At 51.2% G+C, this 24,559-nt stretch overlaps 1 protein-coding gene across 2 annotated transcripts in view; it reads right to left on the bottom strand.

The window, feature by feature from the left end:
• Positions 1-24,559, bottom strand: part of VWF (von Willebrand factor) — a 134,310-nt gene that overhangs the window by 67,900 nt on the left and 41,851 nt on the right. For both annotated transcript variants that reach the window (XM_032874808.1, XM_032874809.1), the window contains 8 exons: positions 21,192-21,328; positions 20,592-20,730; positions 19,844-19,944; positions 16,107-16,302; positions 15,213-15,428; positions 11,431-11,671; positions 5,122-5,216; positions 1,451-1,611 (listed from right to left, as the gene is read on the bottom strand). In XM_032874808.1, coding sequence (XP_032730699.1) covers positions 1,451-1,611; positions 5,122-5,216; positions 11,431-11,671; positions 15,213-15,428; positions 16,107-16,302; positions 19,844-19,944; positions 20,592-20,730; positions 21,192-21,328 — 1,286 coding nt within the window. The remainder of the gene's footprint in view (positions 1-1,450; positions 1,612-5,121; positions 5,217-11,430; positions 11,672-15,212; positions 15,429-16,106; positions 16,303-19,843; positions 19,945-20,591; positions 20,731-21,191; positions 21,329-24,559) is intronic.

The raw sequence follows: 24,559 nt of genomic DNA, 5'->3' as shown, positions 1-24,559 counted from the left end.
CCAGCCTGAGGGCCACTGGTGATGGGTCCCGGTTCCCTCCACAGGACACTGGCAGCTCCCATGGCCGAGGACCTCACCCCTCAAGCCAAGGCCTGGGCATCACTCACGCCCTGTACAGTCATCTAGGACAGCCATCCTACCCCCTCCCATATGGCCTCTCCAACTCCTGCCCCAGCCCCAGCTACTTACTTTGGGTACAGGGGAATCAGAGTCAGGAAAAGCCAAGAGACATGAGGCTTTTGAAAAAGAAAAACCCAGAAGTTACATCCTTCAGGGTGACAAGAATAACCTATGTATGCAGTTGTCTCCCCCCCGCCTTATCCACAGGAATACATTCCAAGACCTCCCAGTAGATGCTAAAAATCGCAGTAGGACCAAGCCCCATATATACTGGTTTTTTCCCTATGCACACATACCTATGATAAAGTTTAATTTATAAATCAGACACAGGAAGAGATTAAGAACAATAACTAAAAATAAAACAGTTAAAACACTACACTGTAGGAAGAGTGATATGAATGTGGTCTAAGCATCTTACTATACCCACTCACCCTTCTCCTTCTGGTGATGATGTGAGATAATAAAATGCCTCGTGGTAAGATGAAGTGAGGGGGATGGTAGAGGCACCGAGACATGGCGTTAGGCTACTGCAAGCCCCTGCTTCTGGACCCCAGTGGACGATGGGTAACTTCCACCGTGGGTAGGGGAATGACCGACTGTAATATATGTGTACAAAACTGACCCACAAGCAGACTTGGGAGGAAGGCAAGGATCTTGGGCACGCTCAGACCCCTGCTGCCAGCAGCTGTCTAGAACCAGATAAAGGCAAATCAGCAGACCTTGGACAATGCAAGGCATGCTGGGAACTGCTGGCCACAGGCTGTGTGTCTGTTAAGAGCTGAGCAAGACCTCGTAACTCACTTCCCAGGTGAGGAAAACCAGGCTCAGTGAGGGGAAGGGACTGGGGCCGGTCCTTGCTGGTGAAGGGGCAGCAACGTCAATATCATCTCTTGCAACAGAAAGTTCTACACATATATGCAAATGATATACAAATATATGTGTGCCCTCTCCTCTTCATTCGGGGAATGCAGCAGCCCTTGGGAAAATTTCAGGGGAAATGACAGTTTCCACACATAAGTATTTTCTGGAAATACTCACTTTGCTTCCTGAGGCACTTCTGTGCATGGAATTCCTGTGTTTTTGTCGGATCTCATCAGGATGGACTCCAGACACTTTCCCACCATCTCCCTTCCCGGCTCTGGTGGCTGAGTCAGCCACAGAAGACTGTCCCCCACCCCTACCCCAGTCACAGCCTCCACCCCCATTACCATTCTTGCTTTGCTCCTGTTTCTTCCTCTCTCTGCTCCAGAGCCACCTGGTCCGTGCTTAGCCCACAGCAAAATGCAAGGCTTCCCACCCTCCAAGGCTCCTGGCGGCTCTGGTGGCTTACCATGCCTGGGGGGCAGAGGCAGCCAGAGACACAGCCTGAGCTCATGCACTGCAGGTCATAGTTCTGGCAGGTTTTTGCACACTCGAGCCCTTCAGCCCTCGGGTTATCGGCGGGGCACACCAACGTGACCATGGGAGGCCGGCAGGACAGGCTCCTTTTACCTTGGAAGTAGAAGAAAGCAAAAGAGTCCATGGATCTCCCTTCCACACTGTCCTTGGTCCCCCCACACACACTTGCATCCAGAGAACCAGCCACCCGCTCCCTGGGATCAGGTGCTCCCGCAGGCCTTGCCCTGAGCCAGGCTCCCCCGGTGAGACTGGAGGGCCACCCCATCTACTCATCTGAGCCCCTGACCTTCGCCTACATGGAAGGCATCTGTCCTGCCCTCCGCATCCCCGTATCAGCCCACTCCTCATCCCCCTTGAACCCACCGCATCATGTTCAAGCATTAAATCAGGATGCACTGTGGAAATGTCCAGACCCACGCTCTAAAGGACCTGCATTTGGGTGCTAAAAAGGAACCATTGTGGGCCCCAGCTGGACCGCTCATAAAATTGTCACAACTAATTGAGCCACAAAATCTTTAAGAGGGACTTTGTTTCCGTGCCATCCTCTGAACAGCCACTGGCCGCCACAGCTGCTCTGTTTGAATTTGCTACACTCTGTCCCTCCACACTCCTCCCTGCCCTCCCGGCTTTGTCATCCTCCATCTGACCATCTCCAATGCCACCCTGTGATAAGTACATAGTATTATGTACTTATTTGTTGATTGCCCACACACCCACCCACCCCCAGAATACCGCATGTATGTTCCATGAAAGCAAGGGGTTTTTTCAAAAGACTTCACTTATTTGAGAGAGAGAGAGAGCACAAGCAGGGGGAGTAGCAGGCTAAGGGAGAGAGAGCGGCAGGCTCCTTGCTCAGCAGTGCTTGATCCCAGGACCCCGGATCATGATCTGAGCCAAAGACAGATGCTTAACCGACAGCCACCCAGACAGCCCAAAGGAAGGGGTTTTGTCTCCTTTGTACATGGATGTATCGTATCTCCTGACCGTGGGCACCTATCACGGGCCGATTGAATAAATGATGACAGGAGGGTTGCTACAGCACTTTCCTTTCCAAAACCTGTGTGTGCTTCACAGCATATATATCTGACTATAGAGAGCACCTACTATCTCCTGTGGACAAGTTCCAGCCTTATTTTTACACAGAAACTTTGTTAGGAAACTGAAACCCTAAAAGATTAGGTGGGCCTTCCAAATTGCACAAAATTCTAGAAGCTTCCTGACTTAAAAAAAAAAAAAAAAAGGCACCTTCCAGGGACTATAGGATAGAAAAAAGCCAAGAGGGTGGGGACACAAGCAACCGCCAGAGAGCGGGGCAGGACTTAGTGACCCTCAGGTCTCTTACGGACTGAATGTCTTGCCCCCCCCTGAAATTCACATGTTGACCCTAGAGGTAGTGGTGCTAGGAAGTGAGCCCTTTGGGAAGTGATAGCGCCGTGAGGGTAGAGCCCTCACGGGTGGGATTCATGCCCTGATGAAGAGAGCCCACCGAGCTCCCCAGTCCTCTCCACCCTGTGAGAACATGAGAAGTCTGCAACCCTCACCGGGACCTTGCTAGCACCTGACCTTGGACTTCCAGCCTCTATAACTGTGAGAAGTACATTTACAAGACAAAGAAATCTGTATTTCTTACACTTAAACCACCTAGTCTGTGGTATTTTGCTATGGCAGCCTGAACAGAAAAAGAAAAGGTCACAAGTTCTTATTTCAACTTCTGAGCTGCCCACATGCTTGGGATCTTGCCCCAGCTCCAGGCTGAGAGATGCTCCCCAAGCAATCACACGGGACAGCCTGACTTCTCACCCAGGGTGAACTAGAGAACAAAGGCAGAGCACACACCCGGGTCACTTGGAGAGATGGGGTCTTGAGGGAAGAGAAAGGCAGAGAGAGGTGGTCAAGCTGGACATTGAAAATAGCACATGTATCTGCCTAAAGTCATTCCTCTCCTTCTACTGGGTCAGTCCTTTCTAAGCAAAGATCCATTTGAAAGCCAATTAGTTCTCCCTGAACCATAATGTGAATATGGTCCCACCAGTGCTGGGCCAACCCCTTCTCCCTTCTGTGCCTTGTCCTTAAACTGCGTACCAAGTATGAGGACCTTCAAGCTGAGAACAAAGGGTCCAAGATCCCTGCCTTCAAATCCATCTGAAGAGCTTTCTAAACAGACATCCTCGTCATTAAAGACTTAAATGTGAGAACTAAAACCATAAACATCCTTGAAAAGAGAAGCAGCAGTAATTTCTCTGACACGGGCTATAGGAACTTTTTTCTAGATAGGTCTCCTGAGGCAAGAGGAACAAAAGTTAAAATGAACTATTGGGACTATATAAAAATAAAAAGCTTCTGTACAGTGCAGGAAACAATCGACATGGGAGAAGATATTTGCAAACGACACAGCTGATGAAGGGTTAGTATGCAAAATATATAAAGAATTTATGCAACTTGACACCCCAAAAACAAATATTTCAATTAAAACATAGGCAGATGACATGAACAGACATTTCTTTAAAGAAGACATCCAGTGGCCAACACACACATGAAAAGATGTTCAACATCAATCATCATCAGGGAAATGTCAAAACCATGAGATACCACCTCACACCTGTCAGAATGGCTAAAATCAACAACACAAGAAACAAGTGTTGGAGAGGATGTGGAGAAAGGGGAGCCCTCTTACACTGTTAGTGGGAATGCAAGATGGTACAGGCAGTCTAGAAAACAGCGTAAGTTTCCTCAAAAAAATTAAAAATAGGATTACCAATTATTCCAATAATTCTACTACTTGATATTTACCCAATGGCAATAAAAACACTACTTCAAAAAGATACCTGCACCCCTGTGTTTACTGTAGTAGCATTATTTACAATAACCCCACTACGGAAGCAGCCCAAGCGTCCACCCATAGACAAATGGATAAAGAAGAGGTGGTGTATAGATGTACAGTGGAATATTATTCAGTCATAAAAAGAATGAAATCTGGCCATTTGCAGCAATATGGATGGAGCTAGAGAGTATTAATGCTTTGAAAAATCAGTCAGAGAAAGACAGACACCAAATAATTTCATTCATATGTAGATTTTAAGAAACAAAGTAGCAGAGGGAAAAAAAGAGAGAGAGAAATAGAAACTAAGAAACAGACTCTGAACTATAGAGAAAGCGCTGGTTACCAGAGGGGAGGTGGGGGGGCACGGTGCGGGGTGTGGGGGATGGGGATTAATGAGTGCACTTATCATGATGAATAAAAATAAATTAAAATGATTAGGTAGATAGACAGATATCCTTGTCAGCATGTCTGTGGGCAAAAGGAAGCCAAGGAAGGAGCCAAGGTCACCTATAATCAAGGCGACCAACTTATAGCTGCCCTCTAGGTTAAGGTCACCATGGGCAAAACAAAAGTCCCCCTGAATCCACCTTGCAGAGAACTCAATATTTCCCCCTAAAATTCCTCCTTGCCTCAATAATCTGGATATACACATGCAAAGGCACGGCAAAGCCTGAGAGTCAGTTATACAGACACAAACATTGTGTCAGTCCTGACCCACGCCCGAATGCATGCACACGTGGGACAGAGCAGCCCAGCGGGGAGATGGAGAGCCCAGTACTCACTGCGGTGAGACAGGGGACTGCTGAGCACAGTGTCGGGCAGCAGGCTTCCTGGGGTTCCGCTCGTTGTACAGTGCATGAAGCCATCCTCACAGTAGCTGCAGACAGGAAGGTGGGAGCCCAGCTTTGCAAGAGCAGAGACCCTGGCCAGCTCCTTTTCCTCTCCTCCTGCTCACCCTCTGACCCCTCCAACTCAGGCAGTCTCCTAACTCAACAGAAACACAGCCTGCTGGGGATCCCAGCAGCCTCTGTGTTACCAATCCTAATGGAATGTCTTCAGTTCTTTCCTTACCTGATCCCTTTTAACATTATTCATCACTGTGACTATTCTGTTCCTCTAGAAAAAGAAAAAAATCCCTCCTGGTTTCCTCTTACCTTCCTAGTTGCTCCCTTAGGCTCGGCCCCCCACCCCCTGTCGCTGGCTCCCCACTCGGCTCTCTCTTCTCACCCCGTGCTGTCATCCACAGCTTCTAGGACAGAGATGACTCGCACACTCACATCAGCAGCTGGGATCTCCCACCTTGAACCAGAGATCCATACATTCAAGCACTTACAGGATCGCCATCTTGGTGTCTCAAAGACTTCAAACTCAGTATGTCCAAAACTGACCTCATGATCCCCCCCAACCAAAGCCAGTCGTCCTCCAGCGCTTGGATTCATTGTATGATACCACCATCCATCCACGTTCACAAACCAGCAAACGAGGGGTCGGCCCTGCCACCGCTTTCTCCCCACCCCCATATCTGGCCATCACCCAGCCCTTGGACTTCATCTCCAAAACATCACTGGCACTCAGACCGACTTCTCGAGCCACCACTACTTCTCACCCAGACGAAGCAGAAACTCTGAACTGATGGATACAGACCAAATCCCTAAGATGGCATCCTTGGCCCCATGTGCTTGGAACCCCTCCTGCCCTTCCTCTAGCCCATGTCAAGCATTCATGGACCACATACTTCTCTTCCTCCTACCCTTGTGCCTTTGCGTGCATTGGAGTTATTATCTGGTTAACATCTCTCTCTCTCTCCATCACTGGACTATGAGATCTAAGAAGGTAGAAGCCGTGACTGGTCTTGCTCATTATCTCCTCAGCAGCCAGCACAAGGCTTTGCATAAAGTACTCAATATATTTTTTATATTCTTTTCTTCCTCTCCTCCAATCCCAATCCCCTCCCCTCACACGCACCACTATTTCTATGATATCTGGTCTCCTAAAGGGCTCCCGGTGATGCCTGTATCCTGGTGTTCACACTCTTGTGTCATCTCTGTTGCACCAAGGTTGGTCCATGTGACCAACAGGATGTGGCAATGGTGACATACCACATGTCACCTAAGATTAGGTGATGAAAGACTATGGCTTCCCTCTTGGTGCCCTCTCTTGGATCACTCACTCTGGGGAAACCAGTTCACAAGCCACCCAGTGGAGAGGTCCACAGGGCAAGGAACTGAAGCCTTCTGCCGAGAGCTGTGTGAATGAGCTGGGGCTGGAGGCTCCAGCTCCCTTTGAGGCTCCAGATGATTCCAGGCTTAGGAGCCAACCTGAGCCGAGCCACCCAGCCAAGCTGCTCCGGCAGTCCTGACCCGAGAAACTTAGAGAGAGATTATACAAGTTCACTGTTTTCAGCTGTTACATTTGGGGTTCATTGTTTTATGCAGCCATAGATAAAGAAAACTAATACAATCTTATTCTGTTTAATGTATATCTGCCTGAATGTACTCTCATAAAGTGTGTTTATTTCACGCGTGTGTATGTTTAATTTACACAAGCAGTGTTATCTCGTATATCACACTGTTTGGCTGTTTTCTTTAGCACCATGTGTTTAAGAGTCAACCCTGCCAGGGAGCCTGGGGGACTCTGTCGGTTGAGCGTCTGACTCTTGATTTCAACTCATGTCATGATCTCAGGGTCGTGAGATAGAGCCCCGTGTTGGGCTCTGCGCTGAGCGTGGAACCTGCTTAAGACACTCTCTCTCCCTCTTCCTCTGCCCCTCCCTGCTCTCTCTCAAAAAAAATAAAATAAAAAAAAAATCCACCCTGCTAATACATACCTACTTGCCAGGGTCCTTCTAAGGCTGCCCGGCCCTCTACTGTTTGCATCCACTACATTTTACATATGTACCCTCCCATGGATAGATGTAGATTGTCACCTGCTCCTTGCCACAGCAAACAAAGGTGTGATTAACATCTTCATACATGTGCTCTTAAGAGCCAGTGTGAGAATTTCTTTAGTATACGCGCAGCAGAAGGAACTGTGGGCATATCAAGGGTGGATATCTAATTTGCATAAACTGTGCCAACTGCACTCCCAGGGGCAGCTGACCTTGCACTTGAAGGGAGCAACGCACCTTCCAGATTAAGGAAGGCCAAGAGGCTGGAGAGGGGAGGAGTTGGCAGGGGTCAAAGTGCATGGGCCCCGGGAGACCATCTTGAGGATTTGGTCTCTATCCTAAAGCCTCCTGAAAGGAAACTATTAAGAATTCCAAGCAGGGGAGCACCTGGGTGGCTTAGTTGTTAAGCCTCTGTCTTCGGCCTGTGTCATGATCCCAGGGTCCTGGGATGGAGCCCCACATTGGGCTCTCTGCTCAGTGGGAAGCCTGCTTCTCTCTCTCTCCTACTCCCCTGCTTGTGTTCCCTCTCTCGCTGTCTCTTTCTGTCAAATAAATAAATAAAAATCTTAAAAAAAAAAAAAAATTCCAAGCAGGGGTATGACATCATCACCTTGAGGTTTTGAAAAGCTACTGGGTTCTCTGAACCAGGGTATGTCCTACCCATAGCAGATCGAGGGCCCCATATTCCACAGTCCTGCCAATACTTGGCATTATCCAGAGTTCCAGTATTTCTACTCTAACAGATATGAGTAACACTCACTGTTTTAATTGTACTTCTCTGACTGTAATGATTTCGAACATTTTCAATGTGGCTGCTGTTTAATCAAAATTGAACCGAATGAGCAAGAGAATCAGTCCTTCCCGACATGGGCACATTCAGAAACTGTACCCTCTGGTTTTTAGCTAACACTCGATTTACAGATATCCTCCCCCAAATGTCTGGTCTGTCATTTGGACATGACCCAAAAGCTTAATTTTGGGGCACCTGGGTGGCTCACACAGAAAGCATCTGCCTTCAGCTCAAGTCATGGTCCCAGCATCCTGGGATCAAGCCCCACATCAGTCTGCTTGCTCAGTGGGGAGCCTGCTTCTCCCTCTCCCTCCCCCCTGCTCCTGCTCTCTTTCTCTCTCTCAAATAAATAAATAAATAAATCTCTAAAAACAAAAGCTTAATTTTATTTTTAGAAAGAAGAAAAGAAAAACCTTGCAGGAGGGTTTACAATCAACTCCTGTCCCAGATCTTGGGCTTGCAAGAGGGCAAGCACTCTACGGGGAGGCCCATTCGATGACCAGCCAAATGGCCTGAAGACACACGCTAGCCACAGGTGTTTGCCCTTCCTACCACCTGTTGTAGGTGCCCCCAGCATGCGTCCATGGGACTCATGATCGTCTAAAGAGTAAATATAAAGAGCCACAAATGGGCCCTGAGTTCCCGTCGGTTCCTACTTCGGTTCCTACTCTCTGGAAAATCCAGTTTTCTAAATGAAGTGGAGAGAGAAGAGCCACTAGCTTTCAGCCCTGGTGCCTGAAGGGAAGACCAGAAAGAGGAGGTTTCCACATCATGGAGAGGTCACTGATGCAAATCCCAAAGACAGCCTGAAGCCAGGGCTATTCCCCCCCCCAGCCCTATTCACCCAGGGCCCACGGTCCACCTCATAGTGGGACACTAGCTGCTCTCCAAGTCACCCCAGCCTCCTATCCTCCGGCTGCTTCTCTCACCACGCTACCGCAACATGGGGGCCACCATGACCTTCTGATCGCCAAATCCAGCCGCGTACTCTCCGTGTAATATGAAAAGTTCAAGAGTCCCTGGGTCCTGTCACTGGCTAAATGATTTGGGAAAGCGATAATCTCTCTAAGCCTCAAATTCTTTGCTAAAAAAGCAATGCTTGACTCCTAATAACATTGTTTTAAGGTCCCAGAGAGAAACACCCTAAAAATCACAGCCGGACAACTGCAGTAAAACGACCACTGGGCAAAGGCCCAATGTTCAACCCAACAGATGTTATTACTCCCCTGGTCCCTTCACTTCCACAACAGGGCTCTGCCCTAGTTATGCCTTTTTGCTGGCCTTTATCCTTTGGCCTCTCTCATGGGATCCTCTTTCTCCTGCCCTGGTCCTCAAGCATCCCCCCAAGCTCTGGACTCAGTCCCCTTTCCTGCTCCTTGGCCCACGCCCTCCATGAACCTCGCTACTCCCATGGCTATCCCCCCTACCTTCACACGAATCTTGTCCAGACTCAAGATCTACCCACACCCATCATTCCTGTGACTGTTTCCATTTACTCACCAACGTGCCTTCTCAGTAACTCAGTCATCTGGGCTGAGACCAAACACGTTATCTTTTCTCTACCAACGAGGAGCCCTCTTGCTCTTCCTGTCCTCCCTTCTGGTCTTCTTGGCATTCCAGTTCAGAGTCCTGGAGTCACCTTCAGCAAACCTCATCCCCCCACACATGCCCCCAGTCTGTTTACTTCCCAGGGTCTCTGGTGTCTGTCCCCTTGCTCCATTTCCTTGACTGGTATTGGCCCGGGCCTTAACACCTTTTGACCAGATTGTGTCCACTTCTTCCCACAGCGGATCTCCCTGCCTTCATGCCTCTCAAAGGTTCCAGAACGCACTGATGCTATCTGCTCTCTGTTCAACACCTCTGAAGTCCTCACTGCCTACTGCTCAAGTCCTCACCCTACCTTTCAAAGTCCCTCAACATCCCTCCAAGCTTCTCCTCCCTCTGACAGAGGACTTACCTTAGTGATGGGCGAGGCCTCTTTGTGGGTTTCAGTCCCTGGGCATGGGCCCACCCCAAAGCCCTCATCCCATGGGCCCACTCCATGCCCACTGTTAGAATCCTCCCCAAACCCAAAGCTACCTCTTACACCGAGTCTTCTCCAACTGGAAGCAATCTGCCTTTTCCTGAATAAGTAGAGATTTTTTATGTCTCCAAAACGGCAAGTCTACCAAACACAATGTTCTTTCATCTCAAGAAACATTGATCGTACCTATTTCCTACCAGAAGTATGTTGGGTGCTGGGGATCAGGGCCTAAGATATGGTCTCTACTCTTGGGGAGGTCACGGTCCCAAGGGGAAATAGACATATTGTGCTGAAATCTAACTCCGATGACAGCCACTGCTGTACTCCGAGCGTAAAAAAACTTCCTCAGGCACAGGAGATCGGGAATGACTGTAAATTCAGCTAAGTGAGCTTCATTACCAAATGCAATGTCCAGACCTTGTATGGATTTTGATTTGAACATACCAGTTCTACTAAAAAGACATTTGGAGATGGACAGGAAAAAGTGGACACAGGTGGAACATTAGGTGTTATCAGGAATTATTGTTAACACTTAGCTTGATACTACGGTCACTTTTTTTTAAAAGTGCTTATCTATTAGAAACACAGACTTAAACATTTTCAGATGAAATGACGTAAGAGCTGAGATTTTCTTTATTCGAGCCAAAAAGGAGAGGTGGGGATACATAAATAAGATTGTCAAAGTGCTGATCATCGCTAAAGCTGGGATGGATGCCTTAGGGCTCCTCATACTATGCTCTCTCCTTTCATGACAGAATATTCCAGAATCAGGATATGTGCATTCGTTTCCCTACTAGACTCTCAGCTTCCTTGGGGCCCGCAGTGTGTCTTGTTCACCTTCCAGCACCCAGGGCAGAGCATGTGCCACGGAAGCATTTGCCCAACAAATGCTGTGTTACCGGTTTCTCTCATGGCCGTGACGGCTCTGCTGAAACTGACTGTGACCGAGGCCCTGGGCAAAAGGCCACAAGAAGTGCATACAGTAGGAGCTATTTTTCAGGCAGTGCAAGAAGATTGAGATGCCATGCATCAGGGAGGCAAAGCTGCCGCGGTCAGTCTTCCTCTGGCTCAAATGCCCTTGCATGAGAACCCTGCCAGGAGGCTATAGTGGAGGGGACACTTACTGTTCTCAAAAGGGGAAGCAGGCAAACAGGAGTTGGCAATGAAGCCAAAGCAGTCTTGCTGGTAGCCTGTTCTAAGTCCCCATGAGGTAAGGAAGTCATTCGAGCTGGGTGAATCCTGCTTTGCTTCCAACCAGCTGTGCAACTCTGGGTGAGTCCTTTCCCTTCCTGGGCCTCAGTTTCCCACCCATGAAATGAAGGACATGGAGGACCATTTCCTTTCTGAGCTCTGCCACTCCTGGGGTCCGCGGTCCCACCGCTCATACTTACCACATGGTGTGATGGTCTGAGAAGATGTCTTCAGGCTGAAAGATCTCGCCATCATAGTAGCAGGGGCACTGGGCCTTGGGCACACAGTCTCCCCTCTCATCCACGTACAGCCCTGGGGGACAGAAGCAGCCTTCCAAGCAGACCTCATCGCAGTCCTCATCCGGGTAAGAAAGGGAGCGGCAGGTCATGTTACATGGGGTCCCACACTGCAGGTACACCTGGCCCGGTGGGCAGCTCAGCGCTGGGAGAGAAGGGAGGGGAGGAAGGCCTCAGTGGAAGCATAGAAGCACACAGATGCCAAGGACTGGGGTTCTGGGACTTGGGGTGCCACGCTTGCAGCTGGAACTCCAAGTATAGCTCTATGATCACTACCTTCCTTTCCCACTCTGAGCAAAACTGTGTTTTTAGGTTCACAAACGTCTCTGATAATAACAGATGCACATGGATTCCCCTTTGCTGAACCTGAGGGCTCCCACCTTAGCAGTCTCCAAAGCCTTGAAGCCTGGGACATGTAGAAATTGGGGGGATGTTGATACTGTGACTATTAAAAAGAACTGGGAGCGCCGGGCAAGGGCATTTCTCCCCAGATAAAGATCATTAACTTAACCCCTACTGTAACCCTGCTCTTCACACCGCTTTTATGCCTTTTACGCCTCTCACTGAGCTAGATCTCATGGCCCCCGTCCTACATGGAAGAAAACTCAACACAAGCTGAGTGACCGGTCAAGATCATGCTTCCCAGGCAGAAGCTGAGGCAGGATTTGAACCCAGTTCTCCGTGACCCAAAAGCTCATGCTCTTCATCATTATGCCCTAAAAGCAAACTGCCCCTAAGGAGCCGCGCTTTGGAGGACAGCCGCAAAGAGCCAGCCGCTGTTGAACCTGCTCCAGCAAGGCGGGCAGCCCTGCCTCCCCGCTGCCCTCACTCTCCCCGGCCTCCCACAGAAAGACAGCACGGCGTCCAAGAGCCAAGAGGTTGTGGGGCCAAGTGTCGCAACACAGGGAAGTAGATGGGTTCTGTCTCCCAAATTCCTGGGTCTGAGACCCAGTTCTGCCACTAGTTACTCCGTGACCTTGAGCAGTTTCCTGGCTGGAAGGGACTCATACCCGCCTGGCTTGTGGTGAAGGCGGAGCAAACCAACCAGGCCAGAGGCCGGCCCGGTCACTGCTACTTAATCACTGTGATGACTGGGGAAATGCAGCCTGAGCTCTGAGGGGTCCCAAAGGGAGGGGCATGCCAGAGAAAGGCCTAGGCCGAGGAAGGCCTGAAACGCCTGGGATCTGGCCACTGCACACACTCCTGGGAGCACCCCAGTGATGAAATTTCTTTATTGGGGTGTGCAGGAAGCCCTTTGCCCCTTCTGCAGGCATTCCTGCTGTGTACCAGCTGCTGTCCAGGAAGTGAGGGCCTCACTCTGAGGACACTCCTGAGACCACTGGAAGCCCTGCCCTCTCTGTTAGGATCCACTTCTACAGTAGGAACCTACGGGCAGCACGTGTCATGGGAGCTGTAACAAGAAGACCAGGCCAGGAGCCCCGGACATGGGGGTGGGAACATCTGGGGAGCCCCTGCGGCCTCCGCCTCCTGTAAATGCTCAGGGCTCGGGGTTTGAGGGTAGCTGAGAAGGGAGGGGGCTCCATCGCCATATTAGATGTGGATTCTTCTCTGAACCAGCAGAGAGGCTGGGTCAGTGGATGAATATTTAGAGCAGGGTGGGTTAAGATGGGGCGTGTTGGGTCATAAAGATGCGACTCGCTTTCAGTCCACTGAACCTATGATAATAAGGTCACGTTTCACCCATTAAGGAGCATTTGGAGCAGAGAGCTGGCTTAGAGCCCTGTGAAATATCTCTTTTGGCCTTCTTCTCCAGAAGTGGTACACACCTCAGCGTAACAGAAGCGAATTGCGCGTCCAATGTGTACTGGGGCTGTGCTAGGCTCACGGATGCAGAAATGGTAAGACTTGGTCCCTGCCTACAGGGAGCCTGGGCTCTTGCCCAGTTACAAGAAGAAGAGAAAAAAAGGGTGTACTTCTCCCAGATCTCCTCCCAGCATCCCAGAGGAGCTACGTGAATGGTCCTTGCTCCCTGAACATCCCCAGTGGGCGTGGTTCTTCTTAAGGATGGAGTTAGTGGCTTAAGGAGTTCTGTTCATTTTTCAGGAGGAAAATGCCCATCCTCCTTAGGTTCAGGCCTCCCAGGCCTCCTGGCCAGCCTCTTCTCTGGTTTACCTCTAAGTAAGCCCATAGATCCAGAAAATTCCTTCCCACCTCCCCTCAGATTTTTTGCCTCCCTAACCAAATCTCAGCCTTTTCCATCCTGTTCTGCTCTCAATAGAGGTGAAGGACGATGGCTCTTTCAAGATTACTGAATATGTCGGTAAGCCCTCAGCCTCTGGGACAGTGTCCTTAATTAGGAAATCCTTCAGATGCTGCAGCACACTGATAATACAGAATTTCTAATGCTGGTGGACAAATGAACCATTATATAGCAGGCAAGCATATTCACGAACAGTATGCCATTTACTCCTCACTACTCTGCCTAATTTCTAAACAGCAAACCCCGAGGCTGAAGCTATGGCATGGAGGGCGAGACGAAGAGTTCAAGGCCACAGAGCAGGGAAGTCAAGGGCTGGTTCCAGAAAGGCCTCAGATTCTCCTCCTCTGGCTGCTGGCCATGAGTCTGTGTCGTGCCAGGCCCAGAGGGACAGGGAGGCACAACAATATGCCTGCATAGACATGGTCCCTTTCGTCCTTACTTCTGCCTCTGCTCCTCTTTTTTATGACCTTGCTTAGACTCCAAACATGAGATGGCACTTAGGCCCCAACCCTTCTAGAAGGGTCTAGACACTTCTAGAGCCCCCTACCTAAGCTTCTTTTCAAATACATGATATGAGATTAAGGCCTTTCACCATTTCTCATAGCTCCTCTATTTTCCTGCTTCTGCCAAAACCATGGACATTTTTGTCTCCAAGCACATCCTAAAAATCACTCTAAAATTCAGAATATTTATGACACCTCATCCTCTCAGAATATCCCCCTCATTTCCCCAAATCACTACTATTGTCCCACAGTGGAATAGCTCTTTTTGGCCAAGATGGAGTCTTTTTAAGGCCTGGTCAAGTACACGACCTCCAGAAGGTCTTCCTTGGTTGCCCCTGACTTAATCTAATTATCTTTTATTCAGTGTGGTAGTCACCTATGCCTCAAGAGGGAAGAAGGTTCAGGCTTTAGTTACACCACTGGCATTGCCTGACCATGCTGGGCCAGCCAGCCTGTGTTATTAGAGATTTGGGCCAGGAGTCCACAGATGGTTTGCCTGGAGTTATAAGGAAGGACTGGTGTGTGCATTCCCCTACTGCCTTCGTGAGACCCTCCGGGATGCAGAGACCCATTGGGATCTGGGACCCACTCTCCCCTCAACCTGGCCATACACGTATTGAACTCTAGGTGGCAGCAGCCACAGGAAATTTCTGCTTGGCCGGGACTCCAAGGTTCTGGACCTCCAGGTAGGGGGCGTGCAGCTCGAGCTCCTAGGATAGGCCAGAGTAATCACACTATTCTGTGGGAGAGCCAGTCCCCACCACCGCGTCTTGCTGGAGATGGAAGAAAAAAAGAGGCTGCAAATGAAGAGCTCAGGATCCAGGCTTGCTGAATGCCCTTGGGCCCAGTTCTGAATGCAATCATGCAGAGACCGTGCCTAGAAAAGGACCAGCAGTACGCAGGGCACCCGAGGAGGGCTCGCCTGGGTTGTGTGGGGACTGGCGGGGAGGGAGGGCACCCACCACAGAAGCTGGGCTCCCGCCACCCGATGTGCACGCCTCTTCGGGCACAGGCTGCGGCGTAGTTGGCCACGGCACTGCAAAGGCAGTCTCTGCCGTCGGAGCAGGAGCAGACGTCGTAGCGGCAGTTCTGCACGTAGGGTTGAGGACCCACGGCGCGGTGGCAGGCCTCGAACTTGGAGGATGTCAGCAGGGCGCACGCCTCCTCTGCAAACCTGGCTGCGGCAGGAGAGAGAGCAGCGCAGGTTTGGCCGAGGCCCCGCCCCCCTCGGCGCCCAGCCCCCAGAGGGCCAGGACCCGTCTGGGCTCTGAAATCCCCCCACCAGCTCCTCCCTCGGCAGCTCTCCCCACAAAACAACCTCACATCCCTCTGGAAATCACTGTGATTTTTCTTCTGCAGCCAATAAACTCTCCTAATTACATTTGGCTTAAATACATAACAAACTGCATTTCCAGAGCACACGCCCACTGACAGAAGGGGGAAAGTTCCAGGATGGGCAGGGTAAGAGGGGGAAATTAATGCAGGCCTGAAACGTTGCCACAGATAAATCTGCAAATGGCCACCCCAGAGCATTAATCTTCTGATAATTTAATTCTGGATCTGTGTGACTGCTGCGCCAACAAACTGAGAGAAGGTCCAGGGACAGGAAGCATGTACTGTTCTCTTCTTTCCCAGGGTTAGGCTCATGGGGTGGGGGGTGGGGGTGGTGAGGGGTTGCACAGTCAAGGGACTTTGAAGAATAAACAATCCAGATAGAGATCATCAAATGCTGATGGTGTGAAAGCCAAGGGCCCCTGTACCCTAAAGTGGGTGCACCGTGCCATGGAAGGCACTGGAAGCCGGGCGACCTCGGGGCTCTGCAAGGTCCCCCATGCCCCCCGCAGGAGCTTGCATACTCAGGCGCGGGTTGAGGCTGCAGGGATCACTGTGCTGCTTCTGCCGGTCTTCACAGTCCCCGTGCAGTTTCCAGGCGTTCCCGAAGTCTTCCACCAGGGGCTCCGCCAGGCCTGCGGGTGTCACGAAGTCGTCACCCCTGTTGCCGTTGTAATTCCCGCACAGGCCGCACGTCTTCCCGGCGTAGACTGGGGACAGCTGTGGGGAGACGCACACCCCTTTGGAGCCGCGGCTGCCAAAGCAGCCACAGCTTCCCCTCAGCTAATGAGGTGGTTTTCATAAAAAATCTCTCCCCGGGTGAAAAATATATACGAATTTAATAAACTGCAGCAGAAGCCTGAGGCTGTAGAGGTGGGGGGGAAGCCAAATGGGGTGTAAGATTACCACCAGCAACATCCCACTCTTAAATCATTAGAGTCAGAGAGCAGCTGGGCCAGAAGGGACTTCAGAGATCATCTAGCCATTTAAAGATGGAGAAACAGTCCAGGAGAGCGAAAGTGACTGGCCTAAGGTCACAGAGGTAGTGGCAGAGCTAGGACCAGTAGCTGGGTCAGGTCCCCATCCAGCATGCTCTGTGCCTATCAGAGGAGATGCTCCTGCCATCAGGCCCTGCCACCCAGGAGAACCAAGTGCAAAGAGCCCTTTACGGAACACTTATCGGTCACACATGTGGGGGAAGCAGGTCCCTTGTGGTCCAAGTAGTCTCAGAGCTCATTTGGTGACAAAGAACAACACTTGCCCGTCTGGATTTGACTCAGCCACTGGGTGTCATTGGAGAGAAAACACCATGAGCCAAGGAGGACTCTAGGGGCTGTGATCAGAGAAGCTAGGGTCAGCAAGGACTCTGGGGCAGTCTACTGTGGGTGACCAGGATGGTTCTAGGGGCAAAGCTCTAGGCCACCAGCAAACAGTTTGCTCTCCATCCTTCTGAACCCAAAGTGCACACTCACGGACAACTTGGAGAGTCAGAACTGCCTTTCACACTTTACAAGTGGTGGCTTCCACCAGTTTCTAGTAAGAGAGCCCTGATCCAAAGACAGAGCCAGGGCCGGGACCCCAGAGTCCTGACTCCTACTTTGCATGTAATGAATATGGCCAGACAGCCTTCCTGGGTTGAAACCATCACGCGGTAGGACTGGGCCCCGTGTGGTCATCTCTAGAACCCCCTTCCAGCTTCTAACTACAACTTCACAGGATGCAGGATGAACAATCTAGTGGAAGGTTCCAGACCCATATAAAACGTACCCAAGGAAATAGCATTAAAAGAAAGAGAATAGAGTGATGTTTCCTTGTTTGCTTTACAAATTTTAAGTATTGCCACTCTAGGCATGGAGACCTGTCCTACCCTCCCTATTTAAACTGTAAATCCTCTGACCCTGACACTTCCTGTCCTTCTTGTTGCTTTATTTATCTCCTCCGGATTTATCACCTTCTAATATATGGTATAATTTACTGCTTGGTTTGGTTTCTTGTCTGGCTCCCCTGAGGGAAACATAAATGAAGCAGGACAGGGTTTCTTGTCTGTTTTGTCTCACTGTTGCAACCTCAGCCTCTCAAATGTGACTTTGCTCATTCACAAGGTGCTGTGTTGAGTCAATGATGAACAAATGGCTGAGTTCATGAATGAATGAGGCTCTCCCTAGGACACAGGCTGAAACATCATGCTAGCGGTCAAGGCCAGGCCCCAGCTGAGCAGCTAAATCGGTGGTATCTTCACTCCACCACCTGTGCCTCAGCACCCTCCTCTCCCGCTTCATCCCCAGACTGAGTGCCCTTGTGCCCCCCAAAGTCCCTCTGGTCACCCCAGGCCTCCTGTCTCACCACCCCCCACTAAGACAATAGTGTCATCCATTCCCTCAGTCCTTTTGGCTTGACTCAAGGGTAGGCTCAGCCCTCAGATCAAGAGCACCTTTTCCGGGAAGTGGGAGGTTGTGGAGAAGGTGGGATGGCCATTGGCAGGGTAGGGGGGCACCCTCCCTGAAGACCAGGGTACAGGAGGTGAGGGGGTCAGGAGACCTGAGTTCTCTGGTCCTTGCTCTGTCACCAAATGACCACAAGACCCAGGGTGAGTTCTTTCTGGTTCCAGAAAAGGATTTTATTTCTAATTGCAAATGAGCAGCTGACAAGATGTTCTCCAAGATCTTCCTGCTCTATGATCTGTGGTCATAAGGTTTATTTTTTTAGAAAAGAAAAGAAAGTCACTAATATGGAACTTTCTCCAGGACTCTAAGACAAGGGAAAGAATATGGTATTATGAGGACAGAGGAAACCAAGATCTCATCAGGAATGCCCTAATGCCCCTACCAGGATTATACCAAGGGCCCTGTGCCCCACAGGACCCCTGTGCATCAGAAGGGACTCTCCAGGGATCCAAGGAATGATCTAGGGCAGCAGTTCTCCAAGTCTGGCCTTGGGGATCTGTTGGAGTTGGGGGTGAGGGATCCCCGAGGACTTGCGAGGTGTCCATGAGGCCAAAACTATTTTCCTAATCATCCAAAGACATTATCTGTTTTTTTTCCTCTCATTCTCTTACAAGTGTGCAGTGGAATTTTCCAGAGGCTACATGACACATAATGTTGCAAAAGATTGAATGCAGAAGTATATTTGTGACTCCAGCTGTCTTCTATTAAGCCATCCATTAAAGAAATTGGCAGAAATGTAAAACAATGGTATTCTCACAACTTATTTTTGTTTTGGAAAACATGATTATTTTTAAAAAAAGATATTGTTTATATTAACATGGAGTGGTTTTATTAATGTTATTTTTTGTTTGTTTTTTTTTTAATTGAAGTGTCATTAACATACATTATCATACTGGTTTCAGGTGTGCCATATATGATTATTGTAATTTTTAAGTGAATTCGTAAATACATATTTTAAGCCTCTGATTTAATTTCTAGCATGGTAAACATTGACAGCTACACCCTTCGCAAAAGATCTTGGGGTCTTCAGTAATTTGTAAGAGTACAAAGGCATGTGATGACCAAACAATGAAAGCACCGGTCCAGCAGGAAGGACACTGTCCTGAGCGCTGAGCAGCTCTGCCCCAGCCTCGTGTGCGGTGTTGGGTACCTCTTCCCACTCACCTGAGCCTGAGTCACTTCATTCATAAAAACAGCAGTGAAAACCATACTGCCCACTGCTTCAGGAAATTTCCGGAGAAAACAATGTATAAGGAAGCCCTGTGATATATATGGATTGCTACCAAATGTGCCTCTGGGACCACAGAGACCAAGGGGGAGTGCTCCCCGCCCCCAGATTGCAAAGGCCCAGGGAAGGGGTGAGAGAGCTGGTGGTTCCCAGGGCAACCCTTCAGGGCCAGGATGGTCTGCACCCTTGGGGAGCACAACATAGGGTCTCAGTGGCCACTTCCAGACTGGCTCTTTCCTTTCTGCTCACTGTGGGTACCTCCGCAGGGAGATGCCCCCGGCTCCCATTTGTCACAGCCAGGAAGCTGTGCTCCAAAATGCTATCTCTTAGCCCCTCGGGAGCCCACCCAGTCTGGGGGCTCCTGGGGACCCAGAGCCTCAGAAGTGAGAACCCCCAGGGCAAACAAGGGGCGTCCAAACAACTAACACCAGTCTCTCATAAACAAGAGAGGCCTGTTCCTCCCTCTGGGGGCGTAGGGCCTGGGGAGAGAGGAATTCTTCTCCCACCACAGAAAGCCACTCTCGCAGAGCACAAGAGGCACTCTGTAAGGTCCCCGCTGCAAGGCGGCCGAGTCCGGGAGGGCACCTACCATCACCAGCAGCTTTCCCCGGCCGTCCCAGTCCATCTGCAGGTCCTCCCCATAGCTGAGGCGCACGGAGGCCATCACGGTGTGCTGGATGCGGAGGTCACCTGGAACCGAGCAGGGACAAGATTTAGCCCTTCAGCCGAAGTGGTGAGAGGCAGATGTATCGTGGAGAGAGACGGAGTGTCTCACAAAGGACTGTAACAATGACATCAAGGAGTTGGGGACAGATGGAGATGTCCATGAGGTTGAAGGGGTTCTCAGGAGGAAAGATAAGCAGGATAAACCTGGTGCAAATGGATTCCAGAGAAAGGTGTCCCAGTATCCCAGCGGCAGCCTGCCATTCACTCTACTGCCACAAGAGGACGGCAGAGGCTCCTGCATCCTCTGCTGAAGCAGCTCTGCCTCCCATTGAATCCCTGACACCACACCTCCACACCCCCAGGCGCTTCTGCCCTTGCACCGGCTTCTAGGCTCCGCCATGAGTGTGCAGAGCTGCATACAGCACTTCTCCCTGAAGACGAGACATACCTTTTGCCCTGCAAGAAGGGATGTGAGAGGGAGACACACACCGCTAATGACAGCTTCCTCAACTCATCCTCCCCCTCCAGGAAGACTTCTTTGCTTGCAAGGACGCCTGCTGAGGATACCCACCCCTCCACAGATGGCCCTCCTCACCGAACAGGTGGGCAGGGAGCATGGCTGAGGAGTGAGCAGACCAGCCCCTGGCCTGGTGGAGGAGGACAGAACACACCTTGCAGGAGAGGGATCTGGACATCCTGGCCATCCACGGACACGCCTCCTCCATGCTTCAGCTTCACAAGGCTGTTGTGCCATTGGGGCAGGCGAACAGTGACTGAGCGGGTGCAGACAGCATCGGGGTCATCGGCACACTGCCAAGAGGGCCACACAGAGTGATGTCACCACAAACCCCCTGTCCGGCACCCCAGCCTGAGACCCATTTACTCAGGGAAAGAGCACAACCCCAGGCAGTCTCTGGTCTTCTGAGAGACAATTCCACTGTCACAGAATGGTCTCTGTGAGTAGGTCCCCTGGAGGTGTGGCGGGACAAGGCCCTGAGCCCAGTGCTCACCGCTGCCCAACTCCCTGCAGCTCCCCACACCCTTTCTCATCCTCCTAGCCTCTGCCTATCTTCCTGTTGCTTGGGCCTATGGTTCCAAAGCGAATCTGGGACTTCAGTCCTCAGGGGGAGCCATGTGCCCTCTAGATTTGCCCTCCTTGCTCCAGTTCCTGGAGAAAAGAGGGATAGCATATACCACAGCCACTCAGAGACGGAAGCACCTTGCCCCTCCCCTTCCATCACTGCCTCCTGCAGGGCAGCAGGCCAGCTCACCTGCACAGTCTCGATGACAACAGAGAAGGTGTGGTCCTGGCAGTCCTGGGCCAGCAGGTACTGGCAGACCCCACTGAAGGTGAAGTACCTGTTGTCAAAGCTCTTGAAGTGGGATTGTCCCGTGACGAGACACTCCCCTGGAGGGACAGAGAGGGAGGAGGTAAGAACAGGAAGGGGAGACCCCTGGCGGGGGCGGGAGAGGGGGGACAAAGGAGGCCTGCATGAGCAAACCAGGCCCCTCTCGTGGAACTCCACAGACGTTCTCTCCCCACATCGGTCTGAAAATGAGTTCTACGGGAGGACTCGAACTCAGGTCCCAGTCCTCAAACAGTGAGAGGTCAGCGCTGGATCTTCAGGTCAATGGCTCACTTTCTGGAAGGGACAACCAAGGGCAGTGACAGAGCCATATGCAGTCTGCAGCAGAGCCCGGCCTGGAGCCTGCGGCTTGAGCTCTTGGTTCACTGTGGCTCACCATCCTTCCCCACAGCCACCCCACAGGGTCTGGCTCTACGGGGGTCAGGCTCCTCTTGGTCCCAGGACGGGCCTTTCTCGGTACTGGCCTTGTGGGGGGCTCTGGGGCACGGCCCCACCCTGGAGAGTCCCCTGAGGCAAGCAGGCAGAAAGGTCAGCCCAGGCAGAGGACGGAGGAGGGGTGATGTGGGCATTCTCCAGGCTCAACAAGGCATCGGCCAGGGCACCATCCTTGCCCCTCTGCCGAGGGGCGGCTCTAAGGCCTCCTCATGGGCAAGTCCATGTTGTGACTTCAGTTGGGGCCAATGGGGGGCCAGGAGGCCATCTGCCCATGATCTCACCACTGCCCCAGCCAGCTCCCTAGCTCAGGCTGACACATCTGTGGGTGGGGACAAGGACTCCCCTTGGTCACCCTGCCACGCAGAGCCCTCGGCTCACCCTCCACCTGAGCCCCACTCCATCCTCCCCCAGACCGCAGCCCCGCCATGTGGCTGGCCCAAGGCACCTCAGACCAGAGGTCACACATCCCGCAGAGTGTCCACGCAGGGGCAGGAGGGGCCCTCTGCCAAAGTCTCCAGTGATCCCCTACACACCCCAACCCAGCTCGGGGCAATCCCATCCCCAGGACCCACAATGGACCCATTGAAGCTGAAGTGGGCATCTGGATCCCTTCCCAATCTCCTTCTATGTATTTCCTCTCTCATTTGTGCCTTCTACTCTTTAGAGAAATACAGACACCCACCATGGCCATCCCATAAAGTAGGGGGCCCTCCTTCCCACCCAGTCACCCTTGACCTCCAAACTGCAGACACCTATTCTCCAGAGCACTAATCCCACCGAAACCTAAAGTTCCCCCTAAGATGGTCTTAGAGTCAGTCCCACCTTGGCCATCCCCAGGGGCTGCTCTTGGGGGTCTGTCGCGCAGTCGGGGCCGTTGGAGTTGTCCACCTGGCGAATACATGCTCAGCAGGTCCCTACCACCTGCTGCCTCAGGCCCACATCTGCACTGAAAGGCATGGCGGGCACAATTTTGGATCTGGGTGTGGTCCTGCCTTTGCTCTGTACTGGAAGGCAGGGGTAGGGGAGAGTAGCCTCAGGTCACTGTGAGTGTCCTCTGACTGGTCCCCAGGGCAGATGACCCCTCCCAAAACGACATGGGCCAGGAAGGCACACTCAGCCCAGAAGAAATTGAAAATCAGGGAGGCCCCACATCATTCTCAGCATCACCCTCTGCGATACTAAGAAATATACATTTGGTCTTTATCCCTGCTTCCTGACACAGAGCTCCTAAAGCCCTTGGGACATCCTAGGAGCAGCTGTTGTTCTACTGAAACCACTCTTGGTGGGCCCCTAGACAGCTTCAGGATGGGAGTGGGTCACCAGAAAGACCCGGGCAAAACGAAAGAGTCGGAACTTTCAGTCCTACTGTCCAGCCTCCAGGGACCAGAGAGAGGCTGGGGATTACTGATCGATCACGTCTGCATAATAAAACCTCCCTTAAAATCCCTAAACAAGAGGATCCGGCAAGCTTCTGGGTCAGTGAATGTATCCACACGTAGAAGGTGGCTAACCCCAGTTCCACGGGGACAGGAGCTCCCGTGATCACAATCCTTCTAGGCTTTGCCCCATGCACCTCTTCACCTGGTTGTTGATTTGTATCCTTTATAATAAGCCAGTACTAGTAAGTGAAGTGCCTAAGTCTGGGGACCCATTCTAGCAAATTATTGGACATGAGGAAGGCATTATGGGAACTCCCAACTTGTAACCAATCCAACAGAAGTGGGTACCCTGAGAGCCCAGTACTTGGGCTCAATACCTGAAGTGGGGCATCCTGTGGGACGGAGCCCCTAACCTGCAGGGTCTGCACTGATTCCAGTCATTAGTGTCAGGACTGAATCGTAGGACACCCAGCTTGCATCCAGAAAGTAAAAGAATTGGTTGGCTTGGGGAAAAACCACACACATTTCATGTCAGAAGTGCTGTAAATAGGACAGGTCAGGTCCTCCTCCCATGACATTGGCCCCAAAGAAAGCAAGAGTGAGGGATCACTGTTCATGGCAGGCTGTAAAGGTCGGGCCAAAGGTCATCCCAGCCCATTGTAAATGTGCTGAAATTCCCAATCGGCTGGTGTCACAGGAAAGCCTTTCTGCAAGGGCTGTTTCTCAGAATCCACCACGATCCTGCAAACAGAGTGATATGGACCTTGGTGTCAAACATCTTGACCCCACGGCAATAAAATGGGTGGGAATTCTTCCCCTGACCTTTCTCTGTTTTCTCAGGAGGGCTCTTATCTGAGTATGAAAGTGGGCCTGCATTATCTCCAATGAGGCCTAGGAAAAGAGGGGTCAAGAAGAAAAATGCACAAACATTCAAAAGCAGAACTTCCAGAGCTTGAATCTAATCACCCGATCTGATTTCCTGCTCCGACCCCCACTGACTTGTGCTCTGAATTTCCTCAGGAATCGAAAGTCTAAATATGACATTTAGCTTATCGCCTTGGTACCACTGAGGGACGGAGCTGTGAGCGCAGGAAACCTAACAACATGGGTGGGGAAGCTGCTGGGCTCATGGATGGCCCTGGGAGCTGGAACCCATCTCTCACCCGTCCTCTGCCCAGAGCAGGATGGCCAGGACATTCCCAGTCAGCTAGCTGGTCAAGCCACAAAGGGCAGCCCCCAACCAACGGCTGCACCCCCCACCCCCTGCCTCACGCAGCTGACGGAGAAGGCAGGCAATGACAGTCTGGTGAGGAACAGGTGATTCTTAAAAGAGCCTCAAAGTAGAATGGCCGGGAATTAAAGCAGATCTGCTATGTGAATAAAGATTTTCCCTCACTGGGGCACCTGGGTGGATCAGTGGGTTAAGCGTCTGCCTTCAGCTCAGTCATGATCCCAGAG

The sequence above is a fragment of the Lontra canadensis genome, unplaced genomic scaffold (assembly GCF_010015895.1).
Source record: "Lontra canadensis isolate GAN:19392208 unplaced genomic scaffold, GSC_riverotter_1.0 scaffold53, whole genome shotgun sequence".
Lineage (NCBI taxonomy): Eukaryota > Metazoa > Chordata > Mammalia > Carnivora > Mustelidae > Lontra > Lontra canadensis.
This window is presented reverse-complemented; position numbering and strand designations above follow the sequence as displayed.